Source organism: Erpetoichthys calabaricus, chromosome 5 (genome assembly GCF_900747795.2).
Source record: "Erpetoichthys calabaricus chromosome 5, fErpCal1.3, whole genome shotgun sequence".
Taxonomy (NCBI): Eukaryota; Metazoa; Chordata; class Cladistia; order Polypteriformes; family Polypteridae; genus Erpetoichthys; species Erpetoichthys calabaricus.
Window position 1 is genome coordinate 91,404,432 of NC_041398.2, and position 24,408 is coordinate 91,428,839.

The window sequence follows — 24,408 nt, forward strand, 5'->3', positions numbered from 1 at the left end:
AAAATAAAGATATACACTGTAAATATAGTAATAAAAGTTACTGACTCATTAAATTAAATGTGTAAAAAAACTAGAAGTTATGACATTAAATAACACATTCAATTATTTGCAGATCATGTATCCAGAGGAAAATAGTTACATACTGTATAAATACCACAGAACCCTGAAGCTGAAGCAGTTGTGTTTTTCTATCTTAAAATAAGTTTAGATATATAAAAGCATGTTATGACGTAATAGAACTATGGGTATCTCATCTTTGATCATTTAATCTTCTCAGGGTCATATATAATAAACTCAGGGTTTGCACTTCACTTTTAGCCTCTTAAAGTACTGTACATCATTAAAACTGTGAAAAAGTATTAATGTTATAGTAACTAAGTCCAGAATTTACTTTATTAACATGAACAAGTATTAGTTATGAATGATCGCTTGTTTAAATGTCTTGTTGAAACAGAAATATAATTCTTTTTTGGTTTGAGTGGTATATCAGAGAAGATACCTTTTGAACCTTTGCTTGAGGTGATTATAACTTTACTTGTACTGTAAAAGCAAAAATTTTAATATTCTTTGTGTGGGTCTTTTAATTAAATGCCTCTTAATGTTTACATTTTTAATAAGCATAAAGACCCTCAACCCTGCATCAAATGTTCATTTCTTTGGAGTGAAGTATTTCGTAGTTCAGTTTTGTTCCCATATAATTCTATATAATTCTCTCTAACTTACCATTTTTCGTAAGGTTATACTTGCATAAAAAAATCACCTCTCCCTTTCTTTGAATAATGGCCTCTATTTTCTTTCAGAATGTAGCAGTGCATTAAATGCAGTTCCGTTATGTGTTCTGTCTGGGTCTGCAGAGCTGGTTACTGCTGCAGCAGCACTCATGTTTAGCAACACTTATTATCATTCATAAGTAATCATTTTTTTAAAGTTCCCTTTTCACTAGGTAAAAGGTAACAGTACACATTTTATTCCATTTAAGAGTTTTGTTAGTTAGACAATACAAAGAAAAAAGTATAAATGTTGTCAGAAAAGGGCCCAGAGGCTTATAATTAGGCTACAGGATATTTAGATTCATAGACAAGTCTAATAATCATCTTATGCATTTGATATTTATAAGAGGCACAGACATGTACTACATAAATTTCGAATAGAGCTTAAGTGCACCAAATACAGCTTCTGCTGTTTATCTGATTGAGTTGTGAAATTTTGTGGAGAACTTAGGAGGGATCTAATGCTAAATACAAACAAAGCATAGCTTTAGATAGGTGTTTTTCCATGCTGTATGCTTCATTACTGTCTTATCCCTGCCACCCTGATACAAATCATTTCTGGTGGGCTCAGAAGGGTACTTTTATATTTTATTGATCATAGGTATACACTGGTGTTATTTCAAGAATAAAGGGAATTTGGGGTTCCTGCTAAAAACTACCCTGATTCATTCACCACTGAGTGCAATTAGATTTAAAAATTTGAGGTAAACCAAAATTAAAATATTTTCCATTACTCCTGTATGAAGCTTTTTAAACAATGTAGGTCCATCTACAAATGTTTTAAAATGACAGATATACAGACAATAGAGAATTATATAAATATGTCTGTTAGAAGGAAAATATTAAATACTTTACTTAAACATGCTATTATAACACATGGTTAAAATGACAATGTAAAAGACACAACCTCTATGATAAAAAATTCTGAAACACTGTTTTTACAAATAAAGATTACATATGATAAATAGAAAAGGTCTTAAAACTGCAAAACAAGATACATTATAATAAATATATAGGCTGTGTTATTTTGCTTAAGGTGAATTATATTATTAAATTAAAAGAAATGAAACATACAGAGTCTGAATTGCCCGAAGAGATGCAAATGTGCCTTTGGCAATGGTCTGTAGTTTGTTGTCATATAAGGAGAGCAGGTTCAGGTTATGCAAATCTTGAAATGCATCCACTCTTAGACAGTTAATTTTGTTAGCATTTAGAAGTCTGTAAAGTAAAAACAATTGAAATCAGCACAATGCCTTTCACACCCTTTCAATGAGTGGCTTTTAAAGCCATTTGAACAGACAGATGTATGGACATTGTTATAATTTCACTGAAAGAGTACACAATCTTAAAATGTATATACATTTATACATATGAATATAAATTTTTTTTTGAGATGAACAGGCCAATAAGTCCAACATATCTTATCAATTTTAAGCTTCATAGCTTTACTAAATCAGAACTAAGACACAATTTGATAAATACCAAATACTATTTTGAATAAAACTGCCAGATAAATACAGCATTTTTAATGTACTTATAATTCTATGTATAAACATTTTTTTAAATCAATGCATATGAAATATATACATGTATGTATATGAGAAAGTAAGATGCCATCAACTTTGCCTATTCCTGTCATATTCAGACAAGTCTCTTCTTAGTCTAAAAGATTTCAAATCCTTCTTTCACTTATTTCTTTGAAAGAGTAATATTTTGGCCCTCAAATAAGTCTAAATAATCTCTGGTCAAACACACTCAGTAAAACCATCAAGACAGATTGTAACCATATAAGCCAGTAAAGTTATAAACACATTAATTGTTCACATGATATTTTTGTGAAAACTTAACTTTGCTTTCCATAATGGCATTTTATGCACTATTTCATGGTCACAATGTTTTTGGCAAATATATTTTTTTATGAAAAGAATATCAGATAACCCTAGTAAGGAAAACAAAGCAAGGTCAATACTGGAAAATGATTGTCAAAACCAAAACGGAAACCACAACAATAGTAGTTAAAAGATAATTGCAGAGGTCAATAGCAAAGTCAGAAGGAAAGTCGCAAGAATTGGTCAGTTTTTATCCAATACTCAATGGCGAATAAATAAAAACCCAGGACAATATAAAGAAGAATTCAGAATTAACAACTGGTTGTCAGGCATGTGACTGTGGCACATTTGTATGTGATGTCACAATATCAAACGCATTTAAGCTGGTGGTGCACATTGTCCCACATAAAAACTTACTACTCTAGGTTGTTTTTTTGACTGATGATTTGATTTTGTTTTCCATTGTTTTTTAACCTTTTCCTTCTGACCCTGACAAGATTTTTGTGACAATTTTTTTATTAACATCCCTAAATCCTTTTCTGCTTTTTCTGTATTTAAATTCTTCATTTTTTGGCAGTTTTTTTTTTAAATTCAGGTCAAAATAAGCTGGCACTCCAAATACAGATATGATGCAGACAAGTTGCTAGAGGTCACATGATCCATTTAATACAAGAGCCCCTTAAGAATAACTGAACACTCAGGAATGCAGGGAAACCTGGAGCTGCTAGAGTAAGTTCTAGACTGGTGTCTTTGGAGCAAATGGAAGGCTACCCCAGACCCTCAAGTTATTATAGGACTTGGCTGAAAGTAAAGCAGCATGGAATTTAAAGATCTCAAGAGCCAGGAGCTCACTGATTGCAAAGTGGAAGAACACTCCACTGACTGAAGCAAGAGACGCAAGAGTGTTGAATAACAGATAGTGATGAGCGAACAATACCGAGTTCACTTTGTGGTGAGCTCCCTGAAATCACAGAAATGTTTGAAATATTTGCCAAACTTGGCAAACTGCATTAAAGTCAATGGGGACGGACTAACTGAACTAGATTTGACTGGATTATAATGGTGCAGTCATCTTTAAAGTGTCCCTGAAGCCTAGGGCAACGTCTGCCAACAGATTGTTGTGGCCAAAAAGATGACCTGAGCTGTGCGACAGCTGTGCCAACCACTGCACCACCGTGCCTCCGTGACATCAAAGAAGAAAGAACACAGTCAAAGAAGCGCAATCATATATTTCATCAAAACAAAGCAGAAATGAAAATATGTAGATCTTTTAAAGGCAGAAAATTCAAAGTGGCATGTCATGATTGAAACTGCTGGCTCATTCTATTTTTTGAAGTCACACTGAATGCTCTCTAAACTGTTTATGCCTATGCTTTGTACTTTTTCTTCTATCAAAAAGAAAGAAACATCTTGTAAATATTCATATATTTTTTATTATCTCACAGAGTATCCTCTGTTTTGTCAGGCTCTTCAAGGTTTGTTTTCACTATCGCCGCACCACGTGGCTAATTATTATGCATGCATAGGGCACATGCCTCCTTCTCTTATGTTGACATGGAACTTGAAGATTGCCCTGCACATTTCGTTACAAGCACAGATAACTAGTCCCACAGAGTATGTAATGAAAATGCTCAGCATTATATACCCAAAGGGTGGTCCCATCAATGTACCATTTATCCCTCTAGAATTTTGTACATACTACATACTAATGTTTATTTTGTAACAGCATTTTTTTCTATGTTGAAATATTAAGGTTTTGTTATTTACAGCAACAAATACACATTTAAATTAAATGTGTGACTATGAGATACCTTTAATCATCAACTGCTTACTAACACTAGAGGAGAATTCATTTATCGTAACACAGGGAAAGAAACTTATTACTCAATAGATATTTGTGGTCTACTAATGCTGGCCTGAAATTTCTTAAGATACTTCTACTGACATATCGGCATATGAGCTTTTATTTCATATTATTTGTGCAGTTAACCAATTACATGTGGTTTAAAAGATATGTTAATGTACCTTAGCAGCTTAATACTATAATGCTGATGACAATGATACTTGTAACAAAAACAATGATTTAAAAAAAGACCACTAAAACCACTCCACACCACTCATACATGCTAATCAACATTTAAGTGAAGAACATTTCAAGTATTAACACGTTAATAATTGTGGCAGCATAACAAGAACTATGTTGCATAACCTATGAAAGATATTTTATGCTGGTTGTGCCTAAAGTTATACCCACACATTCCATATACCCACTTAATGGAAGCATTCCTTTCCACATTCTGCAACAGCTTAATACAAACAATGCCAATCAGCAGAAAAGTTCAAATTTGAACAGTATATAACCCCATTACAAATAATAAAAGAATGTATTCTGGACAACTTCTGCTATTTCTTTTCTTCCACATTTCTTTTTTTCATATAATCACAAACATTCCTGTTTCAGCACAAACAATATCTGTATCCATGGGCATGCTGGTTTAACAGTCAACACATGTAGTGCAACACCTGTGCAGATTTAGTATGGTTTGTCAGCACTTCAGGATTATACAAAAATGTTTTTCCTGTCATTAGTCAAAACTGCAAATGGCTTTCCCCTTCTCTAAAAAATGTAAAACTGCTGCAGTGCTTTATAAGGACTACATTTTAATGAATGATACTGTATTTCGTTTATTTTTCACTGGGGAAAAATCTATCAAAATTCTTCAATAGGACATTTTAAAACATTTTTATTTGCTTCACTATCCTCTTGCATTTCAACAATGTATGCCAGTAAATGTCATGCTTCAAAAATTTACATTAAATGTTGCTTATCAGCTGACTTATACTCATTTTAAGTTTAGAGCCGGACAAGCCTAAAAGATATAAGACAGTGTTTCAAAAATGATCTGACAGGTTCTAGATGGCCTTTTGGACAAATTTAGCCTTTCAGTGATGCATAATATTGCTGTGCTCTGAGCTATGCTGGATCTTTTGATTCAGGCCAACAAATATAAAATGAGAATGTGTTTTTGGAAATGCCAAAAGCTATGACAGGTCCACCTAGACATCACTAGAAAACCACCAGCTTTCTGAAATACTAAGTGATTTGGCTCTTATATAAAACCCTGGCTAAAGATGTTTTATTAGTGTGTGTTCTTTTTTGAGTTTGGGTTTTATGAGTAACTAGCTGTGTTACAAGGCTTTACCTGAGAAATTTCCTAAGGCAATGAGCATCAGTTATAGTGCTGTCACTTAATCAGATGTATCAGAAGTACTATGTAACTAAGTACTTTTTTGAATACAATATTATGAGTTTGCTCATACTCCTTTCCCTTGAAAAAGCTACATACAATTGGCCATGAACAAAACATTTCTGCCATAGATCAATTCTGCTTTTCCTAGTGACTGACTTTGGCTTTTATTGATAATCAATGTGAGCCACAATGTTGTAGGAGATTATTCTTCTGTGTTCAAACAGGTAATAAGTTGAATAATGGGATTTTTGAGTATTTATGTTCACCTGCCTTGCACCCTATACTTGCTGGGATAAGTTCCAGCTTCCCTGCGACCTTGTTCAGAATAAAGTTTATTATTATTTTTAAATGTTAATAATTATAATTTGTTTACATCGTCCACTTAAGTATTTATTTTCATGTTGTTCAACAGTTATATGTTTAAACACTGAATTATGTTTTACTTTAACTTATTACAAAAAGCAATGATATTTACAGGCTGCACATTTAGGAGGCAAATGCCATAAAATTAATATTTGAAATGCTAATATTATAAACTAAAATGCATATTTGGCATACTTAAATACATTCCTCACAACTCCTTCAGCCAAGAGGCCAGTAGTTTTGAGAATTGAGTTACATGTAAAAAAGCAATGGAATACAAATCTATGTTTAACGGAGCACATCTGTAAAATACCAGTGAAAGATTTTTCTGTTTTATGAAGAGAATAATATGTGTGATGATATTATTTGTACAGTACATCATATTGTAGTATGACTTGGAGAGATGCTCACACCTAGATGCTGCTTGGCAGGAAGTTTACAGCATAAAATACATAAATTCACAACATTCTTAAACTTTTTACCTGTTATAGGTCTGTTACAGTCAAGTCAGTAACTGTTACTGTGTGAGACAAAATATCAACATATGTTGTAGGTATTTTTGTGATCTGAGAATGAAAACACTGGCAAAATTAATAAAGTTTGTTGATTATTGACTAGCACAACATAAAGTGTATTAGTTTCAGAACACTTATACAAAAGAAACAATATTGTGAACTACATGTACAGTCAGTATAGATGCTAACATTTTGGAACCCAAGTGAAAGTGTAAATATTGCGCTTTTATATAGGAGTTCTGACAATGATGTTCTATGCATTAAGACTATGGTGGTCCGTGTGTGCAGTTTCGGGAATAAAAAAATCAAAGGTGGCTGGGTCATTCTTGGTGTTACGAGTGTGCACTACATATAGTGTTGATTAACCTCTCATTTCTGAGCTGTGCTAGCTCCATCTATTGCAGTTTGTTTTGGGCACAAGGAATCCAACTCCTCCTGTATTTGTCTCTACCTTCCTGGCAGCTGGACTTGAGGTGTATAGCGTACTACAAAGGTGTCGCCACATCTTACTTTAGCTTTGGTGAATCTTACTTCCTCCACTTCAGGAGTCACACCACATATCATACTGTCTTTTATCCCTAGTCACAATACCTCTACTTATTCACTTGTCTATCCATGCTATTGGTGAGTGGCACTGTTATGCTGGTGCCATTTAACTGGTAGGCTGTCTGCACTTAACAGAAAAAAGATGGAATACCTTAAATTGGCCTACTTGCTATATTATTATTATGGACAAATGTTAACAAATGAAAAACACTTGTCAGCTAATTTTCTTTTTTCTATAATGTCACCAAATTTCAATCAAATCAGATATCTGAGATTTTGGTGTATTTAGTTTTTCTATTGTAGGGTTTTTTACCCCTAAATATTGATATATGGAAATTTCATTTCTTAGTGGACACCTAGTACCCTTGGTGTAGGATGCTGCCACATTTTATCTTTTTAACTAAATGGGGAGTAGTGTTTTTGTTGACGAGTAAGTGTCAGTCAGTCAGTCAACTTATATATATAGTAGATGTTTATATTGTTTTTCATATTTTTAAAATTGAATTATATATCTGTTAATTCAGCATATGTCTTAAAATTGTAAACAATATATTATCATACGTATAATTTCCTCATTTTCTTTCTTTTTTTATTCATGTAATGTAATATTGTGTATACGTTCCCAATGGAGACAGAGATACTGATTAATGTAACCACAGAGATGTGCAAAACAATCCATGACTGTGTACTGGTGGGGTTGAAAGCAAAGCTGCAAGATGTGCCGTGTATCATGTTTCACAGTGCATATTGACAAATCAGAATATTACAAAAATATGCTATGGCAGTTTGGTAAGCTCAACAGGTATGACGCTGTCTGAGGTTGGTGGGTACTCCATAAGCACCAGTGAAAAAGATACAGTATACTGGCTCTTAAATGTAATGGAGATACTTTCTGTTTTATGAATTGCTCTCACACACACAGAAATAATACAGTATACACATTTAGCACAGATACACAGATCATCTCATCCTTTTTCTGCTTCTCTGCACCAGGCATGCTATATGTCAAAAACCCACTCTTGATGGAAGATATTCTGTTTAGGTCACCTTCATATATATGTGCACACTGATTCAGATTTCAACCTAATATGTATATTTGAGGAAATTAGAAGACACTACAGAAAGACACTCCAGCGACTGGCATGTTATACTGTACTGAATTTATTCTTCAAGTTTTTAATAGTTTAAAATTATAATATCAAATAAAGTTACTAGTAATATATAGGGACAGGGACACTGGCAGATACCTGTCAGGAAAATTAACTAGTAAAAACTGGTTTTGGAAGCAAACATTTTTTTCTGGCGCTAGACCCCTCTTTCTTAACTCATTGATCGGCTAATCCCTTTCCAATAAAATGATTTTATTCTAACTTTAGAATGTGTGCTGCCTTTTTTGCATTTGAATCCAATTTGCTTCACCTTATCTTGAATCTGATTTCTGTTGCAAACTATTGTTCTTTGTATACTAACTTATATACCAACAGCTGAGGTATTATAATATTACTGTATTCTACTATTTCAATGCCTTATGAAATAACCAACACAGAATCAATATCACATATGAGCACAATGGACATTTTTATATTAAACTTTCTTATGTTATTTCATATGTAATTAATAAAGCCACACGTTTCTGAAATTTTAAACAAGGAAATACACTCATGCGCCATTTGAGACCAGCCATTTCAAGATATGTTATATTGGCCGTATGTCACTAAGTGTACAGCTCACTGAGGCTCTTTGGGTTTGGTGCGAGTCACCGATACAAATACTATAACTTCTGGTATGGAACAGCAGAAACTGATATTCAAGAGTTAGCAGCCTTTTTTCAGAATGCCGCATAGCACATTTTAACTGCCTGTCAGCTGTTATCATGCAGGTCACTCCTGCTCTGGCACAGCAGTTTTGAAGTGCTGGGCAGGTGTGCTTCCGAAACACCACAGGGAAACTGCTCATCACTCATGTGTCTGTGCTTCACAGCGATCAATGTTACTTCATGGGGGACCCTTACATTTTCGTCATTTAAGTGTTGGTGCTTCCCGGTGTTCATAACATCAAAGGGAAGACTTGCTGTTCATCTGTTGGTGCTTCATGGCCATCTATCGATGCTTCACTGGAAAAAGATTGTGTAGCGAAGTGGAACTGAAGAAATTGGTTGTAAAATTAAAGTACCAGCTCATCTATTATTCACACCTGCTCATCAGTAAATTGGCGCATGACTGCATTGTGCAAAAAGACAAAAGACTGAAACATACAATATAAAATGAATGCAATAATAAGGCAGACCATTCAGGCTAATACTAAGCAACTTTTATGCAAGAAAAGCAGGGGTTACTTAAATAAATCACATATATTACTTGGATCATTATCCCTTTTGATTAGAAAAACATGGGTCTCTCACCATTTCCTATCCATCTCTAAGCCATAGTTTTCTGGTTTTTTTTACTTTTTCACTTGCCATAAGTATTTTTCTAATTTGTCTGACAATTTTAATTTAAAGAAACTCCAATGCATCATATTTATTTATACTTACAGTAACTGAAGTGCAAAGAGTCCTTCAAAAAGCCCTTTAGGAAGTTCTGTAATTTTATTTCCATAAAGCACTCTAAAGATAAAAATTCATAAAAAGATACAATAAAAAACTATATTTGGTATCTGTCACTGTTTGATTTACATCTGCATTGTTTTATTTGTTACCTTCAAAAGCAGTACAATAAAATCTCAAACAAATAAAGTCTAATACACACAGAACATGAAGTACAATAAACTACATTTCTAAAAAGATGTCAATTTCTAACCACAGTTACATCAAGGCAATGGCAGAATAACTATTAGAAATGACTACACCCTATACAATTTCAGAACAAGTACATCATTTGTTCAGGATTAAACAACAGAGAAATTTTGGATACTGAAGTTGTATTCTTGAAACTCATAGCCCATATTTGCTATTAAGCAACACTACCATTCAAAATAGTCAAGACATTTCCCTGAAACTACTATAATAATTAAAAACACCACCAACAACAAAAAAATAAAACAGAGTGCTTATACGTAGTGATAAAACATTGTCAGATTAAACAGAAGTGTGTATTAATGATAATACGGACATGTCATATATCAATTTCACAGTACTGTTTATGAGTAGCGATTTAGCCTGGAAGTGACAAAGAATTCCTATTTGCTTGTCAAATGTCAAACATCACAAGGTCATTTCTTAAAAAGACATGAGAATGAACTCTGCATCTGGCAGTTTACCTCCAGCCTGAGGCTAACAACACAACACAGCCTGAAAGAATGGAAAGTCCTTTTTGATATTAATTCATGCCAGATTAGTTTTCAGGCCAAGCACTCATGCAAAGACAAAGGAAAAAAAAAATTCTGACAAAATAAAAGTTCACATGAAGCTCTTCTTTATAGAATTCAACACATAAAATGCTTACTTTAGTATTTATGTATACACATTTCAACTTAAAATGCATATAAATATAACAGAAATACATCTGTCAATCAGTAAATGCTGGTAGCATTCAAAAAAAAGGAAAATATAAGTAACCTTACAGTGAGTTGAGGGAACGTAAGCCTTGGAAAGCATCTGGTGCCAGTTCAGATATCTGGTTGTTGCTCAAGTCTCTGGAATTATAATTAACAAATTGTAAAGAAACATGTATTACTGTTTGATGTCATTTTAGCCACTTTTTCATAGTTTGTAAATGTTGCCTTAGCATTATTACATTATAATTAGATTAGTGCTTGTCCCAGGGGTATTCTCCTGTTTTGAAAAATAGGATCACAGGTTACATAGATATTTTGCATATCTTCAGCAGTAAGACTCAGGATTAACTGGCCTTTCAAAATTAACAGAAAAACATTAATTACATAGTGTGCAAAATATTTTTAACTTACCAAATCTGAATATATTGAAACAGTAATGATATCTAGAAAGCCAATTATGTCCAAAATTACCCACCATAGTGATTTTTATACTAAAATAGCTAAAATGACATTTATTCATATCAACACTTATCAGTAATATTGCCTTGTACGGAGAAGAAAATAATTTTGAAAAGAAAATCAAATGAAATTAAAAAGCATAACAAAGCAAATTATATTTCTTTTTTCACATTTAATTACTGTGAAAAATGTAAAAAAAGCAACAATGAATGCTCTGTTTATAATTAAAAGCACAAGCTGCTTATTTTTCTGAAACAACATTGTTAAACAATACAGTGAACAAAACAACAATTTTGTATTTTAAAAAATTTTCATTAATGCCTTGGCCTACCATGAGAGCTTTAATATTTGTCAGTCACAATTTTCAAGCCTGAATGAATACTTTATTGTAATACGGCTTTTTGAAAAGTCAAGATGATTTGATTCAACAGAGTACAGAAATCTTTTAAAATGTTTTAACAGTCTTGGATAAAGTTGCTGTATTTGTTGTAGTAGTAAGGTTATACAGTTCAACACATATTCATGTTGAAAATTTAAAAAATGCTAATATTGTTTCTCTTTGCTCATTAAATGAAACTGAATGCAACAGTAAGACAAGGTTTCAGTTTCAGATAAAATAAATAACCACCTCAGCTCTCAAAATATCCAGAAGGAAAACAAAACAAGTAAAAATAAAGGAGATTTGAAAGCCAGGAATGAAAGACTGCAGCAGGCGGTTTCATGTGTTGTAAAACTTCCATGGGTAAGAAAAAGGGTGGAGAAAAGACCAAGATTCTAGAAGGCAGCAGACTGACCCATTCAGACACTCGTGGCTACATACATACTGACAACAAAGGACAGGGAAACTAGCATATGCAAAGACTGCATGACCACTAGAGAAACAAAAATACTGTAAAATCATGGAAGTTCAACAGAAAAAGAGTAGAATCTCTGCAGGCAGGGTAGGTGAGAGCAGGCATGATGCAGTACTCATACTTTAGTTTCTCTATGACGTCTACGCTCACTCTCAGCAAAAAACTAAGTCCTTATATTGAGAGAAAGGAAACACAAATGAGATCATCTGTAGACAAAGGTTGCTTGTACCCTGTACTACTTGAGTGATGAAGGAAGAAGGATGCTATGGAACACTGCCATTGCATTCGGTTGTCTCAAGCAAGTTGTTTCAAACATTATTAGATTGGTTTGCAATCCGGACAACATCAAACAACCAAGAACAGAGACAGAAGACACTTCCTCTTCCTTTTTCTGTCAATATGCCATGGCCAGTGTAAATGAATATAGAGATACTGAATGGTCAAGGGCAAAATTCTTGGATGCTACACCAGTACATCATGGAACATTTCCTTTGCTTATCAATGGCAGTTTGGCCATTTAATAATGAGTGAGGAGATCATGTTACTCATGACTTTTGTAGCAGACCATTCTGGTACCATTTTCTGAAAACATAATACTCAATCACCTATGTTCACTATTTAATGGGAATGCTTATAGTATATGACATCAGCATTCTGGTATTTTGGAATACAAATAAAGTCTACTAGTAGTTTCTTTGATATATTGTCTTTGATTAGGAGCAGTTAGATAATGAATTGAACATGCTCTAGGATGCCATTCAGCATCTATTTAACTACATGTTACAATGTACAATAGCTTGTAATGCCACCCAAGGCAATTTTACCCAATAATAAGAACCACCATTGGTACCCAAAGTTATGTCACCTGTTTTGTATACTAATTTTTAAGCAAAATGGACCCTTGCCTTTAGGAGCAACATGGTAGATTGGTGGGGCAGATGTTGCTGACTTGCTGCACCTGAGCTCGTAGGTCTTATTTAGAGTTCACTGAGTATGCAACTGTATTTTCTCTCCATAGTTTTGTGGGTTTCTCCTGTACACTATCATCCCACCTCAGTAGGGACTACAGTTCCCACAGAGAAATACACAAATACATAAAGATATACACACATATACAGAATAAACATGCAAAACACAGACATATGCAAATAATTCTGTAAAATCTCATTCTATAACAACCACCCCCCAATTTTATGTCAAAAATTTTAACTGTGGTTTTAAGTCATTTTTGTAAGGCCTTAATTTTACTTTAATATTTTTACATGAACAATAACAGCCTAGAATGCACCAGGTCCCAAAAAAATTAAACATGAAGTAACTAAAACATTAGAAGTCATAAGGAATTAGAACCAAAATTACCAAAATTGAATACATTGTTTTTGTAATAATGTAATGCTGATTTTCATATTCTCTATATTCAGTTTGCTGAATTAGCAATTGCCCACCTAATATTTACAGTGTTTTAAATGAATAAATGCAGTAAATCACTGCCTCAATGGGAGATTTGAAAGGAAAAAAACACAACTTTATGATCAAAATCTGTACATAAATTAACAAAAATATAGAAGGAAAATAGGAGCTGATGAATGTTAAAAGGAATCAAAAATGCTTGCAGCAAGTGCACAAGATTAGATGTCAGCTACAATTTAAGAAAACAATCTGTTATCATGAAAATGCCAAAAAATATGCTATACTTGTTATACAAGGAATATAATTGAAAATACTCATTTTACTGCACTAAAAGTGAAATTACTGATTTGTAATATTTAGCTAAAGTACAGTTTCAAAATGATTCCTCATTAACTCCTTCTGAATCTAGCCATTTTCAAAACCTCTTTTGCCTTCAAGAATTTCAAGAATTTTAAATTGCACTGTTGACCTTACAAAGACATGGACTCTTGTAGAATCAAGTGTGCATACTTACATTCTTCGCAGTTTTTTGTATGGTGAGAAAGCTCCAGGAGGGATGACCTTAATTGCATTTTGCTCCAAGCGACTGTAAAACATATATAAATTAAGAAAATAAAGCATGAATAAAGAAATTGATTTATTTCTCGGTCTACTCTGTATGTGAGAATAAGCTATGATTTTATAAGAATTCATTTTTATATTATAAAAGGTACTTTCAAAGGAAGGATTATTATTCAGATAATAAATAATTTAGAAATGATTTTGATAATTTCTTTTAAAAAAATTTGCAATAATGATAAAGAGTGATGAAACATTTTCTTGAAAAACTCAACTTCTACTTCTAAAGGTTCCATGGCTAAAAAAAATATTATCCTGGTAAATTCTAAATTATACAGGCATATAAAAAACAAGCAAAATATAAAACTTTGCAAGAGGTCCAATATTTTATTTTGGATCCTTAGGTGAGTGACTCCAGTATTGCCACATATCTGAAATATTGCTAAAATGTCCAAAATCAGTGGTTATGTAAGCAGAGGACATTAAGACAAAAAACAAACATTGTTATTAATTTATATTTTTTTTATTCAGTTTTATTATTGAAAAAAGCACATTTGTTTTGTTATACTTTTGCGAAAGTGTTTATTTCATATTCCAGTAACTACTTGAATGATATGCCTCTCTGGTGCATGCACACACAAATCCATTCATGAAAATGTCATTATTTGAAAATTCAAACAGACTTCTTCTTTTTGGACGAGTTCACCGTCAGCATGGCACTGCCAGATCTAAACACTAGTGTGGAGAATTGCAAGTGTACTGAAGTGACTTTAGCTGCAGGTGGAAGTTCCCATCCCACTTTATGGTACCAAGCAGAGTTGTGTTGCAACTGTAGCACTTTATTAGCCAGTGAAGGCAAAGCGAAGAAGTTGTCTGTTGTTACAGTTCTGCCTTTGTCCAGAAACAGTTTTATGATCACAGTCTCGGAAAGTCTTTGTCCCATGGGATGACTGGGACCTTTTCCTAAATAAGGAGTAGCATTGCACATGCAAATCTATCATTTTTCACATGTTCTGCACAGGTGTCTTTGTTCTCAAATTGTAAATGCCACGTGATCGTCTGGTAGTGGTCACAGGGCACAGCATCTTTGATTGACCGTACATCAAATAGTTCTGACCAGGCAACAACTACAGCACCAAATGTGGTCATCGCTGCTCTTGTCAAAAGAATGGAGATAAATGCCATCAACTCGGAAAGGCAAGTTCGTTGTACCAAATGAATGTGACTGATAGAATAATGCTGAATAATAAAGAAAAACACTAACTTTTACAAGTGGCAAAAATTTACAACAGATGTTATAGACTCAAATCAAATGTATGTTTAATTATATAAAAGTAATAATTATAGCAGCTCACTACTCAAAACGGAAAATGCAGGGAGACCCAGGCTCAAACCCACCACCTCTTGATTTAGAGGCAGCCATTTTTACCTCTAACCCACCAATGTGATTGATGAATAGGCTTCGGTCTTTACACATTGAAAAAAACATGTAAATTGAATACTTTCTTTGGTTATATTCTTGAATAAAGGTGCACTTGTTTAGTTATACCTTTAGTGAAAGTATTTGATATTTGAAATTCAGTCTTCACACATTATACATTTCACGTCAACATTTTACTAATTTTTACAATCACATGGAAAAAAAGTTCTGTTTTAGTTATGTGTTCAACATTTCTTGCCTTGCATTTCCTACCATCCTACATGTATCCAGGTCATTTTAGATATGGAACACACATGAAATGTATGTATTTCAAATAACAATATATTATTTACCCTATACAACTCCAGGCACCTAACACCCTTGAGCTGATTGACACATTTGCAAAACAAAGACCCTGATGAAGAGGTGCAAAGGAATTTAAGGTGGCCCAGCATTACAGGGATTACAGTGTTAACTGTTAGCATGACAATTAGTAACATAAATAACTGTATGGTATTTAGGTTTAGATTTCTAGCATTAGGATTGTATGGGAGATACTTTAACAATATCAGCTGACAGATTGTAGGTGATAGGCCTTAGCCCTAAGGTCTTGTTATGCTAAAAAGGCATGCAGTGTATTCTTTTAAAGCTGAAAGGTAAAGCAGAATTCAGAGTATTTTGCCCAGTCCGATTCTCACTGGGAAATAGCCATGAGCCTAATGAAAATGATTCAATAACATTTTCTGTGTTTTGAGAAAATGAAAAGGGTCACAGCATGCTCTGCTAATGGAAATTTAAGCCAGGTTTTGTGTATGCAAGTTGGAGGCAGACAGCGGCTACCTATTATTAGACATTTTTCAAAAAGAACATTTAGTTCAGTTGCTGCATTTTTTACTCTTATGCAAAGAACTCAGATTCACTAAAATGAATGAATGTTGCATTTGCTGATATTAGGTTTAATGCAAATAAATATAATTTTTAAATGAAACCTGAAAGTCATAGTGCCTATATGAATGTTACTAATTTAGCCAAAAAATTAATATGGATGGTAAACTGCCATTGTGCCCTAGCATCTCTGAATATTACTCTGGGTGTCTTGGTAATGAGTTGATAATAACTAATAATATTAATAAGAAGAAAGACTCACATTTCAGTGATGGTTTCTGGAAGGTTGGTTGGTATTTCTGTAAGGCCCTTGCCTCGGCAGTCTACAATGTTGTTGCTGCATGTACATGCATCTGGACACTGTAACACACTGCATGATGCAGATGTTTGATGACCTAAGACAATAAAATAAATGTATAGTGCTTAGTATAGATTAAGAAAATAAAAATAAAACAAAAAACAATAAAAATATTATATTCTATTTATAGAATGTCTTCCATCTTTGACTATCTATTCAGGAATAACAGGAAAGTAGTAATTCTCTTTATTTGAAATTACACATTTCATATAAATAATTAAACTATGGCTTATTTATCTTCCTGGTAAACATCTCTCCACCCAGCACCATCAACAATGTATTCACAATACAGATTTGAACCCAGACTGAATGTTACCAGCGTTTGATAATATAAGCATGATGGACTGCAACAAAGTTGCATATAGTACTTTTTGAGTTTTGTTTCAATTTATGTCTCACTTTATTTCCATTAAGTCATGGTTAATTAAGGGAAGCCAACTAAAGTAATAATGGTAGGTAATTATCCACTGTGGAAGGATACAAACCTCTTGCCTACAGAGATTGCTTATGTACACTTGTTAATACAAATCATGACTCCTAGATCCTTCTCATAGTGTACTTTCAAGTTTCAGACCTCCCATTGTTTATTCAAACCTAACCCTTCTACCTCCTATGTTTAACACTTCACATTTGCTTACATTCATTTTCATCTGCTTCAGATCTAACCATGTTTGTATGCTGTCCACATCCCTCTGTATCAATTTAGCTGATTCTATATTATCTGCCCTTTCATCTAGTTTGGTATCATCTGCAGACTTAACCAACTTATTGATTAAATTCTTGTCTAGATAATTTGTTTATTTAAAAGAAAAGTGGCCCCACCACAGATCCCTGAGGAATACCACTTTTAACATCACCATATTCTGAAAAAGGTTCTCTCACCATAATCTTTTCTTCCTGTGTGTGAGCCAGTTTTGCATCCACCTACACACTGCACATTGAATTCCAACTTGTAGTTTGATCATTAATCTTTCATGTAATGCCTTATTAAAAACCTTCTGAAAATGATGATATATAATATCATATGCACCTCTCTTATTGTATTCTTTTGCTGTTATCTCATAGAATTCCAGCATATTTGTGAATTTCTCCTTGGGGATTAATAAAGTAATTAATAAAGTATCTATCTATCTATCTATCTGAGAAACAAACTTCCCTATCTAAATTCATATTGACTATCTTATAATACACCTATTCTTGACATGTATTGCCGAATTGTTTTTTTAATTGCTTCCACTAATTTATTTAGTTACTTGAAAAAGTCTAGTCATCATTTTCATACACCAGGATACTCTCTATTAGCCTCCAGTTTGTAGGAATTTCACCAGTGTGTGGAGTTTTTAAACAGGAAAGAACTAAGGATGGACAGGACATTAAATTTAAATTTCAAGATTTTCTTTTTCTGTTGAAATAGATGTCAACAAAAATGTATCCACCCTAACACTGACAAAATAAGACTTCCTTGTCTAAAAAATAACTGAATATTTATTGTTAAAGAAATACTCAAAATGGAAAAATGAACAGTATTTGAATGCCAGAAAAACATGCTGCACTGAAAGTATAAAGAAGGCAGAGCACAAATATCACAACAATGTTCATTTTTGCTCTGAAAAGGTATTTCTCTTCCCCTAGCCGAGTCAGGCAGGAAAAAAGGAGATGTGGTACCTCAAGAACAGCTTCCTCCAGGCTATTTTTAAGGGAAGCATTAAGCAGTTGTTACTTTGCTATCAGACAAATACAGATTTGATCTGTTGAGTTTTCATTATTTAGACAATACTATAATGTTGGTGGTGTGGGTTAACACTAGAAGCAAAGTTTTTCACACCAATTGGTCTTGTGTTTAAAATTTGCAATTATTTCATTAGAGTGTCTGCCATGTTTCTGTCCTTCCATGTCTTTTTATAAATAGGTACACTACAACTATCCATGTTGTTGTAACTGTAAAACTCTATTCAGAAAAAGAGAGTGACAATATTTTTCTTAGTATTCTTACTTGAAAGACCCCCCACCCAATCACTGCCACAAGCAAACACCATTGAACGTTGGTACCCATTGTAAATGTAAATGTAAAAAACTGTTGGAGTAAGTTATTTTAGTTGGGTAAAATGTATATAAATGTATATAAACTCTCATGACATGGCATGAAAATGTTTTTCATACAACCTGAAATAAGAAATACACAGCCAGCATCAATTTCCATGTGGAAAAAGGAGAAAATTTCACAAAGCTGCACAACCCATGGAGCAAGACCCAGTGTTATAAGGCAACCTACTCACAAAACATTCACTGACACGGCCGACCTTACAATGTACGAAACAGAATAAAAAGCCAGTTTTCTTTGCTTGTGTGTCATGAAAATGCTGACACACATCCAACACTTGCAACATAGGCCTTGATTATATTTGGGCTGTCATTTGGGAACAAAGATAATATCTGAGCACAGCTGTACTGTAAAGCTGAATCACATACAGACACTATGGTTATGAAAATATTGAATCATATACAGGCAGAATGGTTTGATCACAGTTGTGTGCCCAATAATATAATGTGTATCCCAAAATGGTGCCTCACAGGATGTTGACACCTTTGCCACTATATGAGACACTTGCCACACATTTGTGCAGAACTACTAAGCCAGAGTAAAACAAATATTTGATAAACATTCATCCCTGAAGCAAGCTCTTTTAGCCAGTACATGTCAAGCTGCTGAAGTAAACAGCAAATATAAGATAAATGTTATTCCCAATATGGAGAAAGATTCCACAATCCTGTGAAAGGCAGTATGAGAGATGCTTAAGGTGGTAGACACTGAGGGACAGAAAAATACATTCACAGAAAAACAAAGGAGTGCAGTGTAGAGTGGCACTGTTTTGTGTGTAGGAGCTGCTCCCAAAAGACTCCAAGGAACTTCTGTGGACTGCTGATGCCTACTGCTTTGTGTTCAGTCAACAGATCTCTTGCTCATAACATACATATACCATGGAACATGTGAGAATAACTGTAAATTTCAACACTTTATATAGAATAATATTAATATCTACTTTGTTATTTTATGTACCAAGTTTATTTAAATGTAATGTTTTGCTTTGCACAATTTAATACCAAAGCAGCAGCATGAATCTAAAAACCTTTTAAATTGAAAATGTATGCTAACATTTCAATTGAAAATATATGCAAAAAAAAATATTTCGTGATTGGTGATAGTTTTGGGAGGCAATGTAGTGGGAATGCTCTGCCATGCAATACCATGATGCTGATGGGCCATTTGTGAAAACAAAAGACGATGCTTGGTTTAGTGTTGACAGGTACCATATCTAAAAAATGATGGTTCTAGTGTTAAAGGTTTTGTAGGAACAAGACAAAATTGAATGAAAGCTTTTTGGGGCAGGAGAGTCTATTATGCAATCATTGGCATACTAGTCCCTTGCATCTTCTACGAAAAACACAAAATTTATAGTAAAATTTTATAGTCCTGCAAAAGTTTTTAGGGAGAATTTAATTTACCTCTGAATACAATTTTAAATATTACTCTGAATGCACAGCCCACTGGCAAACACATTAAGGAAACTACAGAGAAGGAATAAACATTTAATGTTTACATTTTGTTACTATCATATTAAAATAAAAAAAAACAATTTAACACACTAAATACAATTAGAAAGGTAAAGAATGAAATAGTGAACATTAGTGAAAGTGGTTGAAAACACAAAATAAATTTACAATACCATAAATATTTTACTAGATTTTTTTATTCTTGGTTAAAGTAAACAATTTAAACTTGCCTTCTTCATCATCTATGCAGCAGATAAAAGAAATGAAATTGACAATATTTATGTCAGTTTACATCCAGGTATTTAGAAATATAGTATAATTACTATCCTAAATTCTAATAATACAGGTATTTTAATGTTATACTGTAAATATCTTGATGAGTTTTAGTATCTCTATAAGAAGCTAAATAAACTATAATATTTCAATATAAAGTGTGTACAACAACAGTAAACACCTGGGGCCTCATGTATAAACAGTGCGTACGCACAAAAATGTTGCGTGCTCTCGGTTTCACGCTCAAATCACAATGTATAAAATCTAAACTTGGCATAAAGCCACACACATTTTCATGCCATCTAAATCCTTGGTGTACGCAAGTTCCCCGCTCGGTTTTGCCAACTGTTGGCACCCAGCATCAAAGCAGTGCTTTTGTTCAAGTATGGTTTCCCTTTCTTTTTAGATCCACATCCCTGACACCTAATTAATCAAATACACTGAAATTAACCACATATTGTTTATTAGTTTAAGGCATCTGATTGTAATTAACCTGTAACAATATAATGGTCCACGGAATGGCCAAACTATTCCAAATACCATAGCTGCTTTAGTGTTGTTCCTCTCAATGCACCACTCAGAGTATTTATCCCACTGTATCTGAGTGTGGAATCACAGCTCTGCAGCAGCTGATCGGAAAGAGAATTATCAGTATACAGCATCAAGCACACGCTGCCTCAGATATGCGCATTGTCTATTGAACTGCTCCCATACAGCAAGTGCTTCAGAGCCTTTCCTGTAGGGACATCGCAGTTCAGAAACAGCTTCATCCCAAGAACTATAAATGCACTCAATCAGTCCATCAACTGCTCCTTATAGAACTGTTTGTACTTACTAGTAAAATTACCTCACTGTAAACTTGCAATACAGTAATAATATTGCACAACCTAACCAACTTTATAAAGCGTGTATTTACATATGATGACGATATCATTTTTAAGATGAAAAGCAGCAAAATATGTTTATTACATTATACAGATAAAATGTTAACATCATTTAAATAATCTATATTGTTAATAATTAAACATGTGAGGACACGGTGTTGCAGCGCCAGCTAGTTCAGGGATTGTTCCTGCGTTGTGCTGTATTCTTGCTGGGGCTGGGGCGACACTGGAAGGATAAATGGATAGTATTTAAACATGTACTACAAAGATATTTCAGTGTTCCTTAAAAGTTTTGAAGAATCTGTGTTCTGTGCTTACAGACAGCTGATTGTGTGGCGATTGGTTACTTGGAGAAAGAAAAGGAAGGACAGGAATTGGAGGTTAGAACGTTTGAAAGTGAAAGTACTGCTGCAATAAATTATTTCATCGAAGGTCACGCACAGCGCAGCAAGCATCTTGCGGGAGGCAGGAACGATCTCTGGACAGGGTGCCAGCTTGTCACTATCACTGTGCCACCGTGCTCCCATGTTTAATAACGTAATTTAACTTCTATCATCATGAAAATGATATCAAGTATACATCTCAGTATTTTAATTATTTAGAGAGCTGTAATATCACAAATGTAATGGATTCTGTGTCCTGTTGGAGGAAGAAAAAGACTATTTAATAAACATGTTGTGATTCACACATATAGAGCACATAGAAGAACACATACAAAACAAAGCATTTAATGTGCTACTTTAGTTATGATGGTATTTGAGAAACTAGGAAATTAAACAATTTAAAGATGAAGTTTATGATGTTCTACTTTAATGACAAAATAAACTACGTGATTAAAGTGGAAATTTCGAGATTAAAGTTGACATTTGGAGCTTTTTTCTCACTGTCTCCCTATTTTTTTTTTTCTTTTCTCTGTACCCTAATAAGCTTTCATATGACACTCAGACGGTGGGCTACGACTCACCTTTTCACAGAGACTTTGATATCTGACAATTTCTTTTTTATTTTGGGCACTGTGCGACTTTGTGAATTTGAGCTTTAAAGTTTCTCCGACACTCTATGTAACTCGATCAACTTCCTTTTATTGTTTATACCACTGTTTAAACCAACAAATAGTATGTTTTTCCTTGCCTCCACTTGGTATTTGCTGAAATTCTTCTATTTCCCCCCTGCTTTTGCCATTGCCTTTTCACACAACGCTGAGCTTAAGAGCTATTTATATTGATTTGCATATTCAAAGAGGCGTAATTCTGGGAGGAGTTTGGGTGGGGCAACAGGCACATGCACGTGTGTTACTTTTCATGCTGACCGGGATTTATTGAGCAGAAGAACCTGGAAGTTGGCGTTCGCACAGATTTATGCATCTGAACATTTCCACTTTTGTCCGTATGCCAAGTTTTAGTGTGAATTCTACGCATGGAGTTATGCATGAGGCCCCTGATCAACTCAAAAAGTCTATTTTATCATTAGAGTTCAGCCAGATTGTTTGTTTACACTTAAAGATCTTTTCTTTGATATTTCACAATAAACATAAAAACTCTGTCAAACAAGAGGATACATCCAAGTCCAAATGTCAGTTTAATACAAGAAAGAAGTCTGAATGTGACACAATTCAGAAACTTCATCCATGTACATGTCATGATTACCATCCATGATTACACACTTTCAAAAGTATTTCACATGGCACATAAACAGAAACATTCCTATATTTTTTTAAAAATAACACACATTGTTGATAACAAAATTACAATCTATAAAATCAGTATCTGGCAACAGTGCCAATTTTGAAGCAGCCCAAGACTTTAACTATACCCATATTTCATCTTAACAACCATTTAATTACAATTGTTGCAGGCATTACTCATTCACCTACACCTAACCAGTCATATTTATCACAAATTTGTGACAAATAGATACACATAAGTACAACCCATTTTTTCTGTTTGTCAAATGTTTATCATGCTTGTGATTTACAACAAAGAGTGCAAATTTGCTATTCTTTTCTAGGGCAAAAAAATGAAATTAGGTTTGCTAATCTTTCACTTGATTTCTGATTTTATCTTTAAAACCGTGTCAGCCACCTGCTCCATCTGCCAACTTTCTGCTCCAAAAGATTATCATAAAAAACCACAATCAATGACTGATGCTTTATTGCATAGTGTAAATTTATTTTCCAGAATTCCAGATTCCATCCTTTCCTCCTAAATGAATAGCACATATCTCTTAGCGATTCACTTCTTCAGCAGCCTTTAATAGTTCTAACTTTATGGCAGATCGACCATCTTATTTACTACTCTTCAATGTGTTCAATTATCTTGCAAGTTCCTTTTTCACAGCCTAGAACTAGATGCTTCAAATGACACATAATTATCCTTTACTTTGTTATCATTCATACAAATATCCATGTACTTGTTTTTGATTATATTACCTTCAATCATATTACTTGTTCTGACAATTTCCTACCTCAATTTAAATCAGCTATATTTTTTTTTTCTATCCTGAACACATTCCTCTTTTATCCCTCATTCTTTATCAGACCTGAAAACTTCTTCTCTTTGAATTTTTTTGCATTAGCCATGGTTCTATTAACATTTCAATTTGTTTCCTTGTAGATCATCTTTTGCCTGAATTGAAAGCTACTTCTGTTCTGACCAATTGCATTTATGAAGTCATTCCTCCACTACCACCATTTCATCCACTTTTTTATCCATATATTCTCTACTACATTCCACATAAAATTCTCACCAAATGCTTTTAAAACCTAAATGCTCTTTGTACCATAGTCTTATTTAATTTACATCTTAAATGGTCTGCATTCAGCCTTCACACAATCTGCTTTGGCATACACAGTACTTCTCCCTACCCTTTCTAATTTTTCTGACTTAGGATCATTTATTACCTAAGCCTTTCTCCCTAACATATAGTCCATCTTCGTATACTTTTCTTTCACTTTTTGCACTCACTCATTTCTATTTCAATAATGTTC

The 24,408-nt window shown here is 33.7% G+C and overlaps 1 protein-coding gene across 7 annotated transcripts in view; it reads right to left on the reverse strand.

Annotated features, from left to right (window-relative positions):
• slit2 (slit homolog 2 (Drosophila)) overlaps window positions 1-24,408 on the reverse strand; it is a 269,197-nt gene that overhangs the window by 69,246 nt on the left and 175,543 nt on the right. For all 7 annotated transcript variants that reach the window (XM_051928679.1, XM_051928680.1, XM_051928681.1 and 4 more), the window contains exons 9-13: window positions 16,618-16,750; window positions 14,007-14,078; window positions 10,836-10,907; window positions 9,808-9,879; window positions 1,845-1,988 (exon numbers count right to left, since the gene is read on the reverse strand). In XM_051928679.1, the coding sequence (XP_051784639.1) occupies window positions 1,845-1,988; window positions 9,808-9,879; window positions 10,836-10,907; window positions 14,007-14,078; window positions 16,618-16,750 (493 nt within the window). The remainder of the gene's footprint in view (window positions 1-1,844; window positions 1,989-9,807; window positions 9,880-10,835; window positions 10,908-14,006; window positions 14,079-16,617; window positions 16,751-24,408) is intronic.